Raw genomic sequence first — 22,233 nt, 5'->3', positions numbered from 1 at the left:
AAAAAAATAAATATTTCTTAATATTTTTATCAGAAGCCGCTCCATATATGGTAAAGGTAGAACAAAATTTAAAAATATTTTATCCAAATATCGTACACGTCACGTGTTTTCTACGTGGTAGAAACACAGTAGCAGAAGTTCTTAGACGTGAATTTGATTTAGTCCATAAACTAATTTCAAACGTTAAAACAGTATTTTTGAAAGCACCTTTACGTCTGCAAATCTATAAAGAAAAGGTACCAGGTGTAACCTTGCCCCCAGAGCCCGTAATTACAAAATGGGGGACATGAATTAAAGCATCAATTTTCTACTCAAATCAATTTGATGCCATAAAAGAAGTTGTGTTAGATATTCAAAATTACTCACAGTGTGTAACTGAAAGTCAAAAACTTTTAAGTAACGTACAAATTGCAAATTGCTGAAGAACTTATGTTCATAAGAATTAATTTAGGTTTTTTTTTATCAGATCACAACACTTTTTCTGCTCATTGGCAAAAAATTACAGGAAATACAGTGATTAAAGTGAGAAAATATATCAGAAAAAAATTAGGGCTTCGATTGTTTGAGGAAGGTTGAAGGTATTTTTGAAGGCAACTTTTCTGAAAAGTTTTTAATTTGGCAAATTAGTTTACTGCCTAAATTAAAATAAGACCTTATAATGTCAGTAGATGTAGAACGAACTTTTTCTATGTCGAACACATTTTTAATGATAGGAGGCAAAAGTTTTTAGTTAAAATTTTGAAAAATATTTAATTATAAATTCATACTATAATGTTTTAGATTCTTAATCATAAGTTTTTGTGTCATTTCAAAAATAGCTGCGTATTTTTAGTAAAATTAATGCATATATGCGCATATTTTTCTAATGTGTTGCATATATTTTGCTCTCTACTGATAATTTATAAAACAGTTCTTGTGTATATAAAATAAAAACTTTGTCGTGTCATATATTTCTCGTAAAAACGACCCCTTTCCTCCGCCCGAATATAACGTAAGATGTACTCAAAGATCGTTTATTAGTATATAGAGATAGAGAAAATCTGTTTCACTTTCGGACAAATTAGATACAAGATAGAGGATTAGTGCCCCTTCCAGTCGCAGCCGAATCCAAGTTTTGTGGCTTTACGACACAATGGGCCCATTAAGGAGCTTAAGTGCTCGCGCTATAACACGCACACCAGATAACGCGATGACTTCAACCCACTATTTAAACACAAAGAGATATTCTATGCATTTTTACATTTACGAGGCCCGACTGACTATAAAATTAAAGCCCTTTGAAAAAGTATTCGGCTGAGCAGGCTTAGTTACGGATTACTTATATACGAAGCGATGCCAACAGTGGTGTGTGCATCAATCTGACATTGTCTTTGAATGGAAAATAAAAGTATTGTTTGTAAACGTACAAACGTACTTTTTAAAACGTTTAATTTAGCTTTTGCTGTTTAGCAACAAGGTTTTTGTTTATTATGATTTTTCATATTTTACAGTATATGATATGTTTACAGGAATTAAATAAGTCTTTTACAAATTTTTGTAGGAAGTACGCGACCAGATAAAAGAAGAAAATACTAATTATTGCTAATCTAAATTCTAAATTAGGCAAATAAAATATCACCTAATATTACTAGGAAACGGAAAAGTTGCCAGAAGTTGAACAGGAACAGAGTTGAACAGAATATGTCAGTTGGCTAATCAACTAGTTGATGAGTTGTCAGTTGCTAAGATAAAAAGAAAGTATGTGAAGAATACTTGGAGAAACTTTTCCACGACCTTCATCATTGAAGAAAATGCAGGTCCCGAAATCCTACCAGAAGAAATAACGGCAGCCGTCAGATAAATGAAGGATAGAAAGGCACTGGAACTTGATGAAATTCCTGCAGAACTGCTGAAGCTATTAGATGCAGAACAGATAAGAATAATAACTGAAATATTTAATGAAATATGCAAGGCAGGAAAATACCAGTAGAGTGGCTCAAATCATAGTTCGTACCATTGCCCAAAAAACCAGGAGCAAAAGTTTGTGAAGACTAATGGACCATAAGTCTAATGAGCCTTCTGCTGAAGCTGCTTTAAAAGCTATCCACAAAAGAATTTACCAAAAATGCGAGGAACAAATTGCGCCCAATCAGTTTGGATTTGTGAACGCTGTTGTTTCGAGGGAAGCTTTATTTAGCGTGCAGGTATTGTTTCAGAAATTTAGAGATATTAGGTGTAATGTTTTTGCATGTCTAATTGACTACAAGAAGGCTTTCGATAGAGTCAGGAATGAACAAGTGATGGAAGTGTTGAAGAAGACAGGGATTGACGGAAGAGACCTAAAATAATAACTAACGTGTATTGAAATCAATCAGCGGTGCTCCGAATAGATGGAGAATATACAGATCAGGTCAAAATCTTAAGGTGAGTGAGATAGTGGTGGATAATTTCACCACTGATATTCAATCTGTAGTCGGAGCACATTTTTGAAGAGGCTCTAAAAGATATTAATGAAGGCATATCAATATATGGAGTCAAGCTCAATAACCTGCCGTATGCAGATGATACAACAGTGTTTTCCAATACCATAGAAGGGCTGCAAAACTTAATGAACAAAATAAACAAGTAGAACATATGGACTGGATACAAACACCAGCAAAATCAAGCCAATGATCATTAGCAAAGAAAACATAACTGGATCAAATCTGTATGTGAACCAAATGAGAATTGAACGTGTCTCACAGTACAACTACTTGGGAATTATAATCAATGAGTCGTGGGACAATACCCAAGATATTAAATGTCGCATCGAAAAGGCAAAAAGCGCATTCTTGACTATGAGCTCTGTGTTCAAGAGCCATGACCTTACCCTAGAAACAAAAATAAGGCTCGTTAAATGTTACATATACTCAGTGCTTCTGTACGGAGTAGAAACGTGGATATTGAAGGTGGAAACTCTATCAAAACTTCAGGCTTTTAAGCTATGGTTATACAGAAAGATCCTGAAGATACCATAGACACCAATGAAGAAGTACTACATAGGATGAACACAACCGTAAATTTGGTCAACATCGTGAAGGGCCGTAAGCTGCAGTACTTGGGACATATAATGATAAATCAAGGCAGATATAAGCTACTCCAATGCATTTTGCAAGGTAAAATTTAAGGAAAAAGGGCCCAAGGATGAAGAAGAGGATATTCTTCTTGCTAACCTAAGAGCATGGTATGGAAAGACCTCAACACAGCTATTTCGTATAGCAACCAACAATACAACCAATAAAATCCAAAAAAAATCCAACGTTCGGAACAGACAGGCATCCTAAGAAGAAGATGGAATTGTTGAATAATTTTTAGCTTAGTTATCCTTAATTTACATTTCTTAGTAGTAATTTAGGTTAGATAAAATAAATGCAATCATATTAAACGTTAATAAATATATTCGTAAGTATACAACTTACCTTAAAAGCGTCTACTGGAAGTCTACACGAATATTCTTGAGCTAGATTTCTCACTTGTTTTTGCTGGTACCAAAACTTCGGTACGAATATTAATAACAGTCCCATCGTCTGTGACAATTGGCTTCTGACGCAGTAAATTATCAAAACTAAATCAGGATGAAGACCGGGAAGGATGAATATTCGGGCTGTGTAGAATAGCGCACTGATTGCCAGCTCGAAACTTATTGCTGCACATAGAAATGTTCTTTCCTATAACAAAATTACAATTTTCAAAATAAAATATATAGACTATATTTGTGCAAAAATAATACGTTTTATGAGCATAGTAAGTGATATATTTTTTGATACAATGATGACAACAGTTCTACAATTTATTCAAGGAACTAAGTTTTTCTCAAAACTTTTGGAATAATCCATCCAGCAAGTTTTTAGTTAATACATACATGATTATTCCATATTGTTTTTTATATAGTTAGTAATAATTAATTGTCTAGTATTAGTTAGTTACACGTAAGCTGTAAATAGTGCTAATGTGTTTGTGTTTCGCGGTGACCTAGTATGAATTCGGCGCGCGGTTTAAATTGGTAATATAAGAACTTTACGAAAGGACTTTGAGCAGATCTTATTTTAACAATAATGATCAATTTAGCTATTTGATTAAATATTTGTTAATTATTTTATTATTTTGTTCCTACACCATTGGATGTTCCTTCGATATTGCCAGTTCTACCCTAAATAGTAGTAAGATCGCCATCCTAATTTCTTGTTCACCTTTCACCATTAATATTTTTGTCTTTTTGTAACATGTGCCATATGGCAAATACAGTGGTTTTGTTAAAAAACCACTGAAATATTTTTGAATATTATTATATGAGGCTTATAACAGTTTTTAATATTCTTAGTTTTATCTTTTTATATTAACGTCCAATCCCAGCTTTTTGGCCAATGAATTGGAATTTCTGAAGAAATGCAAAGAACTTCCTCACGAAAATCATCCATGAATTTAGTAATCGAATACTTTCACTAACTTTAGGCTTCTAAAAAAGTAATACTGGCGTAAAAAATTACCTTTAAACATATGTAAAAACATAGCATCTACAGAAAAGACATTGACAATGTCAAGTCATAGAGGTTTATGACCATGATGTGATACGAAGGCCAAATTGCTTTTCAATTTAGATAAAATCCATTTTATCGCATCAGATATTTTCGAACAATTGTAGAGGTACAGAAATACATTGCGAATGCAAACTACTTGCCCCAGGATTTAAACGTAATTAAAGTTTTTCGCGAAATACTCGTACATCGGTCGCTAACGAAATCTCGACAGAATATAAAGCACCGCTAGAGAGCTTTTTGAAGTGCCTGCGAAAGCTGTACAGATTCTGAGAAATTTTAATTTCGTTAAATGGATGCAATTCTTATTTTAATTAAAATTAATTGGGCGTAACAAAGGTAAAAAGATTTGTTTCTGTTTTTTGCATTCCTCAAATTAATTTTCGAGTAAAATTGAAAGTATGAGAAAGAAATTAAAATAAAGCTACGAGGTTTAGTTAATGCACGACGAATACTTTAAGACTTTTCCTGAAAGGTATTAGTGCCTGAAAACTATTTGTTAAATTAAAATTTAACAGAAGTTCTATTCTTCTTTTTGCATCCATAGAAAGTTAACAATTACTCTAGTAAACGAGCGACTGGTACTGGTACAGAAGCTCGAAAGCTTGAAGGGAAAAAATTGATTTCACTTTTAGAGCTTCTGTTTCAGTCGCTCTGATGAATCCTGGTAGTATGAAATACATATAAGCAAATATACAGAGGCACTATACGTGAAATCAAATCTTAATTGTCTTTTCTTTTATTTCGGTTTACTCTTTATGAGTACAAGAAACCAATTCGCCAAGTATTTTTGCTTAGATGAGGAGATATGTTGTGGAATGCAACTTTTAAATTCCCCATATCTCTCTTACACCTTTAGCATCGTCTGTTTTGCCTTGCAATTTATAGAAGGTACAGATTAAAGCAAAAATCTGAATTTTGTTTCGTCAATAAAAATATTGAAAATATATACTTTGGTCATTTATTTTCAGATGTAGCTATAGCATGTAGATTTAAGCCATTTTATTGTTGCTTTTCTTGGCGGAAAAGATTGAATTTCACTTTTACAGCTACTGTACTAGTCGCTCTAATGAATCCTGGTAGGCTGAAATAAGTATAAGCGAATATACAGAGGCACTATACGTGAAATAAAATCTTAATTGTGTTTCTTTTAAATAATAGTTGACGAAAAGGATGCAAAAAAAATTGGAAAAAGTACTTTGATAGTATAAAAAAAAACAGTTAAGCTAACAGTAGTGATTAGTGATCACTATCGATATAACCAACAAGGGATAAGTTGTTGAAAGAAAGGAGTTGTCGGTGAATATGTAAAGATTGTGAGAGACATGTATATGAAAGTAACAACTAACTAGTGTTAGGATAGATGTGGAAGAGACTAAAAAATTTTAATTGAAAGTGGGATTGGATTAGGAATCGTTGTTTAGTCCTAAATTATTCTCATTAGTTTTTGGATCAGCTAACAGTGAAACTACAAGAAATCATTCACTGGTCCTTAATGATCGAGCCGAGAAAAGCTAGGCAAAAATAAAGCAAACATCTTAGATTTAGTTAATGAAGATCTGGGTAAAAAACATTGTATTTCTGTACAGAGCTGAAAAAAGCAAGGAAAATAAAAAGCTTAACCGAAGTACATGTCAAACTAAGCGTACAAGAAATGCAATATGCAAATGCAAATGTACAATAATTAATAGACCCGAAACACATCGAAAAGGATGCATGATTGACTATCTAAAGAAGTTATATACTAAGGAACAATAAATGACGTTGGAACCACAAACACCAGAAAGTATCAAAACGAAGAAGTTTACATAATCAAGCATGAAGTTCCAAAAACATTTAAAAAACTAAAGAACAGAGAAACTGCATCTAAAGATGGGAAAAAATTTGCTAAATACCGGTCTGAAAGTTACAACTAATATTGAGTAAGAACTAATAGATCAGCTCATCACTTAGCAGATAATCAACAAAGTTTATGTACGGGAAAGTCATGCACAGATGTAATATTCGTCATAAAACATATTACAGAGGAAGCATTAGAATTCAGAGACATTCTTATGTTTAATCGATTTGAAATAGACATTTGACAGAGTGACTTAAATATGGAATACCTATCTTGTATAATAAAGATATCCCGCTGATTATTATAGAAACAATTGAAAACGTCTGTCAAAACTGATAGTTATATTCACAGTGACATTTACTAAGCCTTATTCTATGCAATATAATTATGGATGAAGTCATAAGAGCAGAGCGCCAATAAAGGAAGAGGAAGCAAAAATTTGGAAAGCCGACTCCGCATAGGGATACAGACAAAAATAATGGGAATGATGATAGTCTCTTGGGTGGTAAAATCTCCCCAAATATACGTAGAAATGTAGTAATATAACCACCAATTCTAGGTGCATTAATATTAAATAGTATTTATTAGTCAATATTACTAATAACTACTATATAAAACGGATTTTCTAATTTTTGGTGAATGCGGAATGACGCATTCGCCTAATTTTAGAAAATTTAATAGATACTTTTTAAAAGCTTTTCTCTTTATATTTGAAGCATACAACATATTTACGCAATATAAAAACATCCTAACACTGCTAAACCGAAATATTTTATTTCATGGTTGACATTTGCGGCTATATTCAGCTTGTACTTTCGGTAAACTCAACCAAAATAATTATTAAATATTGCTAATAAGAAATGGAACGATTTTGGAAAACTTTTGATCTACAGACTTTTTTGAGTATAAATTTATTTTTTTCAATTATTTATATACAAATATACTTAGAAGAAGCATCAAACTAATAGACCAGGCGGATCAAAATCACGACAAATCAGGCAAGTCAAGAATAAAAAAGCTGGAATAAGGAATAGGTTTAAGATATAATGCTACTTAATTCAACTCGATTGCAACTCATTGTAAAGATTAGTAAGATAAATGTAACCGTCGTAATTACGGAAAATTCTGAAACAAAAAAGAATCTTCGGGGAAAAAGTATTTAAAAGATTAGACAATGATATATATTTAAGTAGATCAAAATGAAAGAGCTCCCTGTGATGTAGCCAATAAGTGGACATTTAGAATTAAAAACTATTCACATATAAGTCTTTTTTCTAATTCATCGTAACATCGTTTCAGAAATACCAAAAAAGTTCAAATACTTTACTTATGTGTTATTATTGACAGTTAATGTTGCTTTTTCATGCTCCTAGTCTGCATGTTTCCTATTGGACGCGGGTCCGGACAATTGCCCGAATGGACAATTGCCGAATAGACAATTGACAGAAAAACAATTGCCCGAAAAGAGAATTGACCGAAACATATATTAAATAGTTATTGCATTATATGTATTTCCTATATACTAATATGGTAATTTACATGCTATTTAAATAGTTATTACTTCTTAGATTGTGTTTGACCTAGTTATCTCGTTAATTAATCTATTAATAAAATATATATTTTTTATTCCATGTTACCCTTACACTTTACTCAGGCTTAGTACTGGCAGCGTACCGCTGGCGTGTTTTGAACTTATCATTTTTTTCAGTTTTTATTTTTTTTTTTTGAAATTTTTTTACAGTTTATTTTAATAAATTTTTTTAAAATTATTTATGCATATGATCTTTATATGTATTTCCTTTATACTAATATGATCAATTTGAAGTTCATGTAAGCTCTGCTCCAGCTGCATGCCTTTAATAAATCTCCAAATGTTTAAATGATATGCGGAAATCTCTTCAAACCCTCGAAGCCACCCTTCTATAAAATTGTTTGTTTTTAGCCTGAAAAAAGTAGCCGAACATAAATTTCTTCTGTCTTGTTAGGATACTAAAGGAATCGCAGTATTCTTCTCTAATTTGTGGATTGTATATAGTTGATAAAAAAGGTGAGGTACAGTTTTGAAAGTTTCGTCGACAAACCAGTGTTGTGACTTTGCCAGAAGAAGCAGATTTTGTCTTGTTAAAAAAAGTAACAACCGATCATCGTGTGCACCTGAATCAGATAGTAAAAATTGTTCTCCATTTTGTGTTAGTTTATACTTTTCTGGAAAAACAATGTCTCCTCTGTAAAGAGGTAAAGCCGGAGCAGCTTGCTGATTACTTCGTACACTCCATATTGTTCTTTTAATGCTGCTCACTTTTGGAAGCGTGGCAGCTGTAGCTTGACTAAGCTGAACAGATATTATATGATGTGGTCCATCTTGGGTTTGTGTAGCGTTTTCACGTATTCCATTGAAAAATTTTGTTTTTTCCACTTACCTTGCATCCGCTATATGGTTGTGTGTCCCACTTCTTTTTTATACTGCATCTTCTAAGGTTATAACATGAGCTTTACACTTGAATGTCTTGTAGTAATCACACTTCCAATAAATGTTTTGCTTTTCTGTATCTTTCTGGTAAAGATAACCGTCGATCAATAATTTACTCTTAACCTTTTCACTAAGTACACACTCCAAAGCCATTTTGCGTCGTGACCCTAGCTCAGAGTTTTGACAATAACGCAATAGAAAACTTTCGTTTAAGTATTTATATGAAATGTAATTGTTTTGGTTAGTATTAAGACTAATGACACAGATTGTAATCTCTGTTAATGGGGTGTACTTATAAAGAATTAAAGAGTGGGATTTTCCAACTTCAGGTGGTAATCAGGTAAAATATAATTTATTTTAAGATGTTATTATCAAAAAAAGCAGAAAACAAATAATAGATATATTTAGAAATCTCGTTAGCAGTTTAATCACTTTGTTAAAGAAAATATTAAAATTCAATTAGCAAGGAATTATTGCCCTCAATTCTTGTGGGGAATATCACATAATTTATCGTATTAGTATATAGGAAATACATATAAAGATCAAATATATATTATAATAATAAATTAATTAACGAGATAGCTAGTTTAAACAAAATCTAAGCAGGAATAACTATTTAAATAGCATGTAAGTTACCGTATTAGTATATAGGAAATACATGTAAAGCAATAACTATTTAAATATACTTTTCGCTCAATTCTCTTTTCGGGCAATTGTTTTTCTGCCAATTGTCTATTCTGCAATTGTCCTTAAGTCCTAAAATATAGTAATAGACACACAGAAGAATCACAACACAACCAAAAAGGACTATGATTTCAAACGCCAAAAAGAAAAAAGAACCATTGTATGCTTAAATAGTAAAATTAAGTAGTTGGAATTAAAGATTAAAGGTCGAAGGAAACCAAATTTGTTGTTTTCATCCACTAAATTTTGTACATCGACACAACTACTATCTTAAATGAATTTTCTTTTAAATGTATACACCCTCCAAATTAGAGATTTCTCAAAAAATTTGCATTTAAATTCACACTTTCCGTGCTCTCTCTTAACATAATTAGAATCATTAATAAGCACAGCTTTTTAACTACATCTCGAAGCAAGCCCCTCTTGTTTTTCTAAGAATTCCTTCAAAAATCTCATTAATTTTTTTTTGTAAATTGTTGGCCCAAAAAAATTCGGAGCCGCTTTAAAACGGACTTTTGTCCATAACGTTACTTGTTCTTATTTGCAATATTTTCTTTAATCCTACAATCTAATTAAAGTTTGCAAATGAGTTTTGTTGAAGGAGTTGGTGAGTTAATATTGAGTTTGATTAGTTGTTATGTTAATTAATTGGGGTAAAAGGCGGTAAACTGGAAGCTTCGTTGAAAAACCTTTTATCTAGAGGTGGGCGTTAAGGATTTCGAGAATTGATTTTATTTGGTAACGGAACTAAGTCCGATTTTGGATTATTACTAATGCTATATTAAACCATAAACAAATTCTATAAATTTTCAATAGTTTTTGATACTCCTCTCTATGTTGTGTACTTTTTATCTAGTTTTATCAAAATTCTCTTTATGTCGCCGGTCCAACTGCTGAGTAGTCTGTTTCTATTTCTGTAGCTTCGTATCTGGGACATCATTCCACTATTTTTCTTGTCCACCGCTCATCCGTCATTACATCAAAATGTTCGGCCCAATTCCACGTTTTAGATGCAAAGTAGCATCAACAACGTTTCGCACCCCCATGATCACTTGTTTTGGAATTCGGTCCTTTTAACTTATTTCCAGCTTTGATCTTTTTATCTTTCCGTATTTTTTGTATATTCTTTTTTGTCATAGTGAGTGGTTCAGCACTATAGATTAGGACAGAGATGGCAGAGACTTGAGAGTCATTATAATATATATTACAACCAAATTGTTAATATTAAATATGATGATGAGTTGACAGAGACAAGCTCCATAGATAGAGGAGTGATACCCGAGTGATTTTTATCATATGCAGTTGCCTCTTCTAAGTCTCTTGCCGCCATTGCTTTATCAATATTCAGAGGAATCCATTCCAGTACTTTTCTAGGCCATCTGTACTCTGGCATTCTTTTAACATGTCCGAACCAGATTAATTGTTTTCTTTCTATGACATCATTGATATTTCGCTCCATTTTCATTTTGTTTCTTATTTGTTCATTTCTAACTCTCTCCAGTTTCGATCTACTTAAAGTGTAATACTTTTGACTATTCTACCGTAAATGTGTTTTTTGGTTTCTCGTCGAATTGTTTTTTGCCAGAGAAGAGAGTTTAAGGCACGGGTCGCTGCTCTGCCCTTGTTTATTCTTTCCCTGATTCCATCTGCGCTATTTCCGTTCTTGTTGAAAATGTCCCCCAAATATTTGAAGGATTGCACGGTTTGATTTTGTCGTCTTCCAAGACTAGGTCATATATTTCATCTGTTGCCACTGAGAGATACTCACATTTTGTCATATTCATGTTTAGACCTGCCATCTCATATTCCTCTTGCAGTTTTCTTACCATATAGCTAAGATTGTAGCTGTCTTCGGCAGTTACTACCTGGTCATCCGCAAAGAAATGTGTATATAGCGCGTTTTCTTCCACCGTTATTCCCAAGTTTCTACATCTTTTTACCCATTTCACTAAGGATCTGTCCAAATAGATTTTAAATAAGGTGGGTGACAGACAGCAGCCTTGTCTTAGTCCCTTTGTTGTTTGAAAAGAAGAGGTAATTTCTTGTCCCATTTTATTTCTTGCAAAGTTTTGTTCGTAGTATTTTTGAGTGGCGGTAATAAGAATTGGGTTTATTTTCAAGTTACCCATTTCTATCTATAGTTGGGAGATCGGTACACTGTCATATGCTTTTTCCAAATCTTTTAAAGCTATATGGGGTTCTCTATTTCTCTGCACTCGTTTTTTCATTGCAATTCCTAATGTGAAAATATTATCCATAGTACTTTTGAGTATAGTCGGCATATAGTAGCAATCACCGCAATCCCTCTATAGTTTTTAGGATTTGTCTTTCTGCCTTTCTTGTGTATTGGAGAGATATACGATTGTCTCCATTCTTCTGGAACTTCTTCTCCGTTTAAGCATCTTTCGAATAATTTTTGGATCATTTCAAACAGTTTTGATGATCCATACCTAATCAACTCTGGATGTATTCCTTAATTTCATTCCCTTAACTACTTCTTTCACTTGTTCTATTGATATTTCTATTCTTCCTTCTACTTCCACTTGTTCATTTGTCTGTTTAAACCTTTCTCTTCTCTCTGTTAATAAGTTCTCAAAATGCTCTACCCATGTGTTCTCTGGTATTCTATTTATTATGACTTGGTTTTTTGTCATTATTCTCATCGTTTTTATAGTTCTCCAGGCTTCAGAGCTCTTTGTCCCTCCTATATGGTTGTCTAGGTAATGGCATTTTTGTTCCCATGTACTATTTTTCTTTTTAACCACTTCTCGTTTGACTTCTTTATTCAAGTTTTTATATTGTTGTTTTGTATGTTCGTCTCCCTGTTGTAATAACTGTAGATATACTTCCTTCTTTCTTTTTATCTTTTCTTCCACTTCTTTATCCCACCAAAAGCGAAATATGCAAACACATTACTAGTTTAATTTACTATGTCAATAATGAAGATATATAATGAAAATAAAAAAAATGAGTGTATGTGATATTTACTTTTTCATATTAACAGCACGGATCCATCTTCTTTTCTCTAATTTATATGTAATCTTTGGAAATCTAGGCACACTGGCTTCGTTTCGAGGAACCCCTACCATAGTTACGCACGGAGCGAATATGGTCTACAAACAATAACGTTACGCATATTAGTAAAGAAGATATCAGTAACGAATATGCACCGGATCTTAATACGAAAAAGACCAGGGAGAAGAAAAATATGTTGGCTTTAAAACCTTAGAAAGTGCTTTTATACATTTACAGCCAAACTATACCGAATAGCTGTATGCAAAAGTTAGGATAGCCATGCTGATCGCCAACATCCAAAACATAGACAAAAACAACCAAAATCTTTTAATTTACTGAAAAAAATAATTTTCTTACTTTATTACCCTGTACCTTTTTTATTATCAATATCTTGTTAAAGCAGGTTCTATTTCAGTTTGGTACATTAATTACTGACCACTCTGTCTAAAGAGTGACCATTCATATTATGCTTTAAAATACATCAATGCCTCTTTAAAAGTTATCTTTATTTGATCGGGAACATAACATTCCTAGAGCTAGAACTCAAGACAGAATGAAAGAAACAAATGCCGACCTGTAAGCAATCTTTGCATTTCTCAAAAGGTTCTGTCATTTAAATTAGGTTGTCCTACTTATCGAGAGCACCTTAGATAACTTCGAACATTCCTTAGATGCCGGCATTTCTTTCTCTCAGTACATCTGATAATTTTATGCAAGAGAAATGAGTGAAAATATTTTATTAAAATTAAATATATATATATATATATATATTATATATATATTAAATTATATTTTATATTAAGGATACGTCAAAGAAAACTATATGGCCTAGAGGAAAAATGTATACGATAAAATACTTTACAAAAGCAGTTAATGCATCTTTAAAATTTTTTCGAATACCAAGATATTTTTTACATAAAAATTTCCATCTACCTACCTGTTATTAAGGTTACATCTCTATCTCCTATAACTATATTCGCCGGTATTTAAATGCCTCTAATTACGGTTTTTTATATGGTATTAATTAGGAACGGGAATGCGAATCGTTTAAAAACAATTTTTGGCTAACACAAAATAAAGTTGGATTTCTTGTTTTAGGATTTTTTTTTTAATTAACGATTCCGTTAATCCGTTTATAATAAATACGGAGTGTTCACTTGAATAATAAAAAAACTAATTAAACAAACTGGCACAAACATCTATCCAAGTATGTTTCAACTATAAGAAGCATACAAATTTATATAATGAAAATAGGTTCTCAAAAAAGAAATCAGATGGGTTCTAATTCTTCTTTATCAGATCTTCTTCTCATAATCCTTCCAGAAAGTTACAATTTAACAATTCTTTGTATTTGATGGTAACCCTTTATATTACATTAAATTTGTCTTAACAATCTTAATCATTTTGGCATTAGTTTTAAATTTTTATTTAAGTTTAGTTTTAGTTTTCATCAGTTATTTATTTTAAATAAAGCTTTACATCCACTCAAATGGTCTATCTGAGCATTATTTCGGCCAAAAGCATTCGTTATCTTTTTTTCTTTCTTCGACGCCATAGCCCATTTTCATTTACTGCCCCAAAAATCTTCCTAAGATTTTTTCTCTCAAAAATACCAAGAAGTCTTTTATCATTTTGAGATAAGGTCCACGTTTCAGCCCCATATATCAAAACCGGTCTTATTAAGGTCCTGTATATAATATTAAGCTTTACTGCACGTTTTATATTTTTATTTTTTAAATGTTTCTGGAGACCGTGAACAGTTCTGTGTGCTATTGCTATGCGTCTTTTTATTTCGTCGCTTGTCGTGTTTATTGCGTTTACTAGCGATCCAAGATATGTAAATTCTTTGTCTTGCTCAAAGGTATGGTTGTTAATTTGAATTCTTTGTTGGATATTTCGAGGATTTTTAGAAACCAACATATATTTGGTTTTTTCCTCGTTTACCACAAGTCCTAATTCACTTGCTGCGTCCGCAAGCGTTGTAAAATACTGCACCATGTGTCTCATATTTCTGCCTACTTTAACTACATCGTCAGCGAATGCGAGAATTTGCGTCGATCTATTAAAAATAATTCCATTCATTCTAATATTTAATTGTCTGATTGCCTTTTCCAAGGCAATATTAAAGAGCAGACACGCCAACGCGCCCCCCTGTCTTAGACCATTATTAATGTCAAAGACCGTAGAGTTTTCTCCTTCAATTCTAACGCATGAACTTACGTTTTGCATTGTTAGTTGGGTCAACTTAACTAACTGAGGTGGGATCCCAAAGTCTATCATTGCATTATATAATGCAGTTCTTTTCACACTGCTATAGGCTGTTTTAAAGTCAATGAAGAGATGGTGTGTTTCTGTGTTATATTCTAGTGACTTTTCTTGAATCTACCTATGTGCTTGAATTTGATGTGTAGTTGACTTTGCAGCAGTAAATCCGCTTCAAATAATACATTGTCGAAGATTTTATACGCAGATGCTAACAGAGTAATGCCTCTATAGTTCTTACACTCCAGTTGATCACCCTTTTTATTCAACGGATATATTATTCTCTTCAGCCACTCTTCTGGTACCCATTCATTCTGCTATATAAGTACTATTAGTTTATGAATTGCTGCAAAATGTTGATCACCACCTTTTTTATACATTTCCGAACAGATTTCATCGATTTCTTTCTTTTTTCTGACTTAGTTTTGCCCAATATTTCAACGGATTTCTCTAGCACAATATCTCGTATATTTGCCCATAGTTGGTTAATATCTTCTTGTTCTTCTAAGTTTTTTGTCCTTATTTGGTCTTCTATTTGCTGCCTGTATACATTTGTAATGTCGGGATCTTTTAGTTTATTAATGTCGATTCTTTCTATCCTTCTCCCCATCTCCTTTTTTAAATTGGATATTCTCTCTTTAAATCGTGCTTTAACTAGATAATGATCACTATCTATGTTTGCTACTCTAAAAGACCTAACATCTAATAAGTTAGAGCAGTGTCTTGCATCGATGATTATAATATCATCTATTTGGTTAATCGTTTCATTATCAGGAGATTCCCAAGTTCCCTCATGTATATTTTTATAAAGAAATCTTGTCCCATCTATTACCATGTTCTTAGACATCGCAAAGTTTATGATTCTGAGACCGTTATCATTAGAGTCTACGTGTAGGCTCTCTTTTTCGATGGTGGGCGAAAATATATTCTCTCTTCCGACTTTGGCATTAAAGTCTCCTGCTATTATTTTGATGTCATTTTTTGGGCACTCATCGTACTCTTGGTCTAGTGCCTCATAGAACATGTTTTTTTCATTATCCTCTTTTTTTTCGTTGGAGCATGGATGCTAATAATGCTAATATTAGCGAACTTCCCTTTAAGTCTTATTCGACATATCCTATGATCAATAGCTTTGAAATCGATTACACTATGTTTGACCTTGCTGCTTACAATAAGTCCGGTACCAAATTCGTGTCGGGTAGGATGTCCACTGTAGTAAATATTGCAGTTATTTTTTTCCAGGATGTCTGAGCTAATCTACCTCATTTACTTAAAGAAATGATATCTGCTTTGGCATTATTCATTTCTTGTATGAGCAGAGCCGTGGCTCCAGGCTGACAAAGGCTTCTTACGTTCCACGTGCAAATTTTTAAATCATTATCCTTATTTCGTTTGCGAGTTCATTGTAGGTTAGACAGTCCGGTTTCTTTCTTTGTAGCTCTCATAACAAAAGGTTTTTTACAGGGTTGGGTAGTTAACCCAACGCCAAACCTCTTTTTCAGAGGGCTATTTCACCCGCTCTCGTCAGTTCCCGACCCAACTTTTCACCCAGGTTGGATACCGGATCTCCAGTTACAGGGGACACCAGCATGAAGGTGAGAGTCGGATTTGAGTAGAAGAGGCTAAGAGGAGTAAATTGGATTCAACTCCATGATTTCGCATTCTACCCCTTTATCCCCCTCCCACACAACATAAACAATATATATCGCAGGAAATCAAGCCGAAAAAGTATTTAATAAATCCAAAAAAAAATTACTGGGCACTATTTTTTGACTGAAATATCCGAGGGAAGAATCGAAAAGAATGAAGATCAATAGAAAAGGCGTACTATCCGGTGGATATCGAAATTTTTACTGCGTTATGGTGTTTTTATTAATATTTAGGCGATAATAGCTACTTTTTTTTATTTATTTCAATATTATGAAAAAACTACGCATCGTAGAATTCCAAAGACGACTTCTTGCTCTTTAAAATGAGATTTTTTTTAATTAGTTATAGAAGATGATATATAGAATAATTTTTTTTATAAACCTAGAGGATAATATGTGGAATTTGCCATTTCCAGTTTAAAATAAACAATTCCCTATTATCAGATATGTATACAAACTGACCATATTTAGTTTAACAAAGCATAAAGTTATAAGCCTTCATTTCGTAGCAGGTGCAATATAGATTACTACGTCCCTCGGTCGACTACACATCGCCAATGAAAACAGTAAATTCCAATTGAAGCAAACATCAAAGCAGCACATATTGAGCACGTGCTGACAATTACAAGCTAAGCTAGAAACCGAACAGGAGGCACGGGGTCAGACAATAGCCGTTTATAGTTGGTCGAGGTCGAAGGTCAGCCATTAGAAATGTTTGCTGCACCTCCGGCATATTTGCACAACCCGAGAGCCGGTTTCTGCAGTGTTGTAGGCGGCTTTTCTCTGTAACGTAATTATGTTCATAAATAAGAGTGGGCTAGAAACTAACTGATCAGACGTGAAAATTTACCCCTGAATAAATGAAAAAAATATTTTGAAGATAAAAATAGCAAAACTAGAAAATGTTAGTATTTGGAAAATATTCTAATTACTTTTTTAGTTTAAAAGATTACCGGATATTCTTTTAAATTCTTATTTGGAAACTGGCTAGAAAAGAAAACACATATGGTCATCTGTTTTCAAGTTCCAAGAAATACCGCTTTTCTTATCATATTTTCCTATTTTCGTATAGTATATACGTATATAGTGTATTTAATTATTTTTGTTCCATTTATGGAATTGGGTTTCTAAATTCCTAAACATTAAATGTGACATAGGTTATCCTGTTAGCGATGATAGTATTATTGTTTTTTTTTTATTTGAAACTGCTTCGACCACAAGGGTTATTAGCAATGGTCGATTTTACAGATAAATAATAATAATAATATTCTCCCGTTTTGTACCGCTGTCGCGGCTTTGGGAGTATAGCAGGGTAGTCTGCTATATCTAGGGCCTACGGTATACAAGGAAGGTAACATGGCCAGTGCTACGCTTCAACCGTCTATTATTACCCCTGGTTTTACCCAAGGTACTCATTTTTATTCAGGCTGAGTCGACCTGGGGCCTATAGACATTTTTAAAATGTCTAGATGTTCTTGCCGGTGGTAGGATTCGAACTCCGGACCACCGGCTTGCGAGGCAAGCATCCTACCGCATGCGCCACGCAGGCCTTGATTTTACAGATAACATAAGTATAAAAAAAACAAAGAATACAATTAGATTTTGTTGATTTAGTCCTGAGGAAACCAAAAAAAGCATGGTACGATTGTGATCACTATGTTCAGTTAGAATGTCTTTTATTGTTGTAGGTAACCATGTTGTCTTTCAAATGCGTACAATAGACACGCCGCTAATAAGTGATGTATTGTTAGATCACTATCACACGCGTAACACAAAGGTTTTGGTTGTTTCTGTAGTAGGAAATCATGTGTGATCTTGGTGTGTCGTAATCGTAGTCTGGAGATGATAACTTGATTTCTTCTTTTCATAGGTAGCCCCCATGGTAGGACAGTTTGTTTTATGGATCTAAGGTTAGAATTTGAGACATCCCATATTTCCTGCTATTTGTTCATTATTTTCTGTTTAAAATATTGTTTGACATCAAGGTGGTGATCAGTAGACATTGACAATGAAATTGGTTTCTCAATTACTTGTTTTGCAACATTGTCGGCTCTTTCATCTCCTTTTATTCCACAATGTGAAGGGCCCAAAAAAACTTAACAGTTTGACGATTGATTTGGCATATGATGAGTTTCGACTTAAACTTAAAATAGGGTGTAAAAAGTTTGTTTAATGAATAAGTTGAAAGTTCTTTGCTTAGGAAGTTGAAATGTCCGTTCTTCGCTGGTAGTTACAAATTCAGCACCCACTCTATTTTCCGATTTTGACGCATCAGTATAAATCTGGATGGACTTGTGATGACTATTTAACTTTTCTAAGGCTTTGGTTTTAGAGAAGTATGATGAAGTGTCAGATATTTTAAATGATGTAAGACTGATATCGCACTTTGGGAGAGATATTGTCCATGGTGGAGGATTATCAGAATTTGTAAGTGTGTATATAGGAGGTACAGTGATGTCTAGGTTATTTATATTTGTGCTGATACAATGATAGAATGGTGGATCTAATCTTCTTCTGATCTTCTGAGAAAAATCTGTCAGCAAAACTGTTTCTGAAACAAGAATGATTGGATTTGCAGCCACCCTTGTAGTATTAAAGACTTAAATATTCCCTTCTAAGCTGAAGTGAAGGTTCCCCAGATTCACAGTGCATGCTCTTAATAGGGCTTGTGTAATATGCCCCCAATGTTGTCCTAATTACGGAATTATGAACTGGATCGAGAATTTTTATTATTTTGCCGAGTTGTTCTCAACTGCCCTATAATCAAGTTTTGAGCGAATTAGGGATCTGTATAAAGTAATTAATGTTTGATAGTCCGCGCCCCATTGCTTGTGAGCTATACTTCTTAACAAATTTAGTCCATTTTGTGTAGATTGTCGAAGAAAGTGCACATGTCCTTTCCAAGTTAAACGATTATCTAATTTTATGCCAAGAAAATAAATAGATTTTATATATTCAATAGAATTGTTATTTAATACTAGGTTTGGAGGAATTAAACTAGCTCTAAAGTGTTTGCTGAAAAGCATAGCTTTTGTTTTATTGGAAGAGAACCGCAGACCAGTAGTATTAGACCAGTTTTCTAGTTTGCTAAAGGCTTCTTGAATATGATGTGATATTGGTGATAAATTTTTCCCTCTTGAGTAGATGACCAGGTCGTCCACAAATAGACAGGCTAAGTAGGCTAGGTAACTAGAGGTGAAAGTGAGTTGGCAATATTATTGATTGCAAAAAAAAATAAAGTAATACTAAGAGTGGACCCTTGAGGAATACCGTTTGATTGGGTTTTAATATCAGGATAAGTGCTATCTATTTAAACTTGGAAATGTCGCTTCAGGAGAAAGTTACGGATAAAATACAAAATGTTTCCTTGAATTGACCAGCTTGACAGGTATTTAAAATATCTTGTATCCAAATTGTGTCATAGACGTGAGTTATATCGAAGAAAACAGCTAAACAGTCCTGTCCACAGCCAAATGATTCATGTATTACAGACTCTATGTCTACTATGTTATCAGTAGAAGATCTAGGTTTTCTAAAGTCGCTTTGAATTGAGATAAAAAGTTTATTTTCCTCTAGGTGCCACAGTAATGTATTACTGACCATTTTCTCGAGTAGTTTACACATGGAACATGTTAAAGAGATGGGTAAAGATGTAAGAGATGTAAAGACGTCTTTGAAGATAAACGACCTTCTGGCACTGACGGAAAATAAAAAAAAAGAATTATTAGAGAAGCACTGTAGAATAATATTTATAAATTTAACAATTATAAGGATCCAATAAATAAGGACTAAAAATTAAAAAAAATTCAAAATCCATAAATGTTTTGAATATTTCTTTTATTTTAACTTATGATTTATACCAATTGATTTTCTTTATTATTTACAATCATAAATGTTAGTTTATTTAATATATAGAAATAGACAAAAATATAGAAATATGGAGAAAAATAATCCCCATACAAAAGAGACAAATAAATTTATAATAAAATGATAGAAACAGAAGAAAACAAACTACAGAGCAATAATTTTCTATTAAAGATATACTTATTAAAGGCGCCGTTCTTTCCCATCTAAAGCGGTATAGAGCGAAAAGCCACACAACTAACTACATTAATATTCTGAATTCATCTCATCCTCGCCAGCGAGAATGTCGGGATCGGGATTCGGGATTCACGTGAGCCTCTTTACGATATTACACATTTTTATTGTTAGAAAATTGCGAAATGGAACACGAGGCGGGCAGGTGCAAATTCTGGAACAACTTTACGACGATTTGATCTCGTTTTTGAGTGGGAGGTAAATTACATACGTTACTGAGAGTCTTTGTATCATTACGCAAGAAGTAACGGCACTCTTATTCCGACGTGGGTGTTACGATAACAAGTTTAAATGAATGCATGTGCAAATAAACAACACTTACCTTTTATAACAATTATATTCTTTAAAGTTTCTTGTTCACGATAAAAGAAAGGCACGTGCATACTTTACAAGATGTGTTTCAATACACAAGCTAAAAAACAGCGATCAAAAGAAGCCAATATATGATCTTTAATATTAGTAACCTCGCAATTAATCTCTCATTAATTTAGAACTTTTGAAGCATAACCCTCATTAAAGACAATTATTCAAATAAATAAAGTCTTAATCACTTATCATATAAACAAAAATGTGTGTTTAATATCTCAATGTTTCAGTAAAACATGTCATACATAAATATATCATATCATAAATATATCATAAAATTAGGGCTAATAAAATAATTATCTGATATTATTATATTCGTTTTTTTTTCAACCAAAAATTACTAAGATTTGGCACATGAAGTGAAGGAAATTTTGTAAAGCAGTGTAATCTGCGACTCAATAATTTTCTACTTGTGAATTCCCGAATTCCACACGTTTATTCCTCGATCATTTAGATTATACTTCCCTTTTACTTTTTTCGTTCGCTATGTACCCAAGAGACACGTGATAACAGTCCCAACCCTGTTGACCGGAACACTATCACCAAGACAAACACTGTACCAGGGTAATTGCTTTCTACTGAAATTGGCGCTGCACTTCGCTGGTCTTTTGTGCTCCCGAAAGTAAATTCCAAGTACGTTGTTGAGAATTTTTGAAAAAAGAGTATTTCAGGAAAGTGAAACGTTAGTTTAAAGTATTTTTAGTTGATCAAATTTGATTGTAGACAATACGAAGACTGTTTTTAATTTATGTTAATAAAACATGGAGCTCCAACTTAATATATTTTCCAATTATAATCTAATTTTTGTATTAATTAGTTGTTTTTAATATAAAATTTATTTTGCGTCTAACGCCTTGGGACTTTTGGTATACTTTTAAGCAAATATTTTTAATTGGCTACTTATTTTGTGAGAAAGATAAAGGAAAAACCATATTCTTTCAAAAATAGGGTATTCCATAACAGCTACTTACAAAATGTTCCTGTTTTTCGAAATTTCTTTCTCTTCGTGTCATATTTGATTGTTCTGATTCAATATATTCCCATATTAAGTCGCTTTAGGTCTGTACCTTATCTGGTTCCAGTCTATTTCTAGTTTCGCTCCAAATACCACAGGTTTACTCAAAAAAATAGCAGTTGACATTGTTATCCATTAGTGGCCATAATGTGACGGTGGCTGTCAGCTGTCAAAAATTTCCCAGGCTCAACCGACCTATAATTTGCTTTTCCAACATTCCTGCTTAGCTTCATTGAACAATTCTCATAGTGCAAAAATAATAGATAAAATAAGTGGGCCGT

At 32.9% G+C, this 22,233-nt stretch overlaps 2 protein-coding genes across 3 annotated transcripts in view; one reads left to right on the top strand and one right to left on the bottom strand.

The window, feature by feature from the left end:
* Pld (Phospholipase D) overlaps nucleotides 1-22,233 on the top strand; it is a 384,903-nt gene that overhangs the window by 131,243 nt on the left and 231,427 nt on the right. The window lies entirely within an intron of this gene.
* smog (G-protein coupled receptor 158 smog) overlaps nucleotides 1-22,233 on the bottom strand; it is a 182,016-nt gene that overhangs the window by 16,306 nt on the left and 143,477 nt on the right. For both annotated transcript variants that reach the window (XM_072521091.1, XM_072521092.1), the window contains exon 8: nucleotides 3,438-3,686. In XM_072521091.1, coding sequence (XP_072377192.1) covers nucleotides 3,438-3,686 — 249 coding nt within the window. The remainder of the gene's footprint in view (nucleotides 1-3,437; nucleotides 3,687-22,233) is intronic.

Source organism: Diabrotica undecimpunctata, chromosome 1, assembly GCF_040954645.1.
Source record: "Diabrotica undecimpunctata isolate CICGRU chromosome 1, icDiaUnde3, whole genome shotgun sequence".
Taxonomy (NCBI): Eukaryota; Metazoa; Arthropoda; class Insecta; order Coleoptera; family Chrysomelidae; genus Diabrotica; species Diabrotica undecimpunctata.
This window is presented reverse-complemented; position numbering and strand designations above follow the sequence as displayed.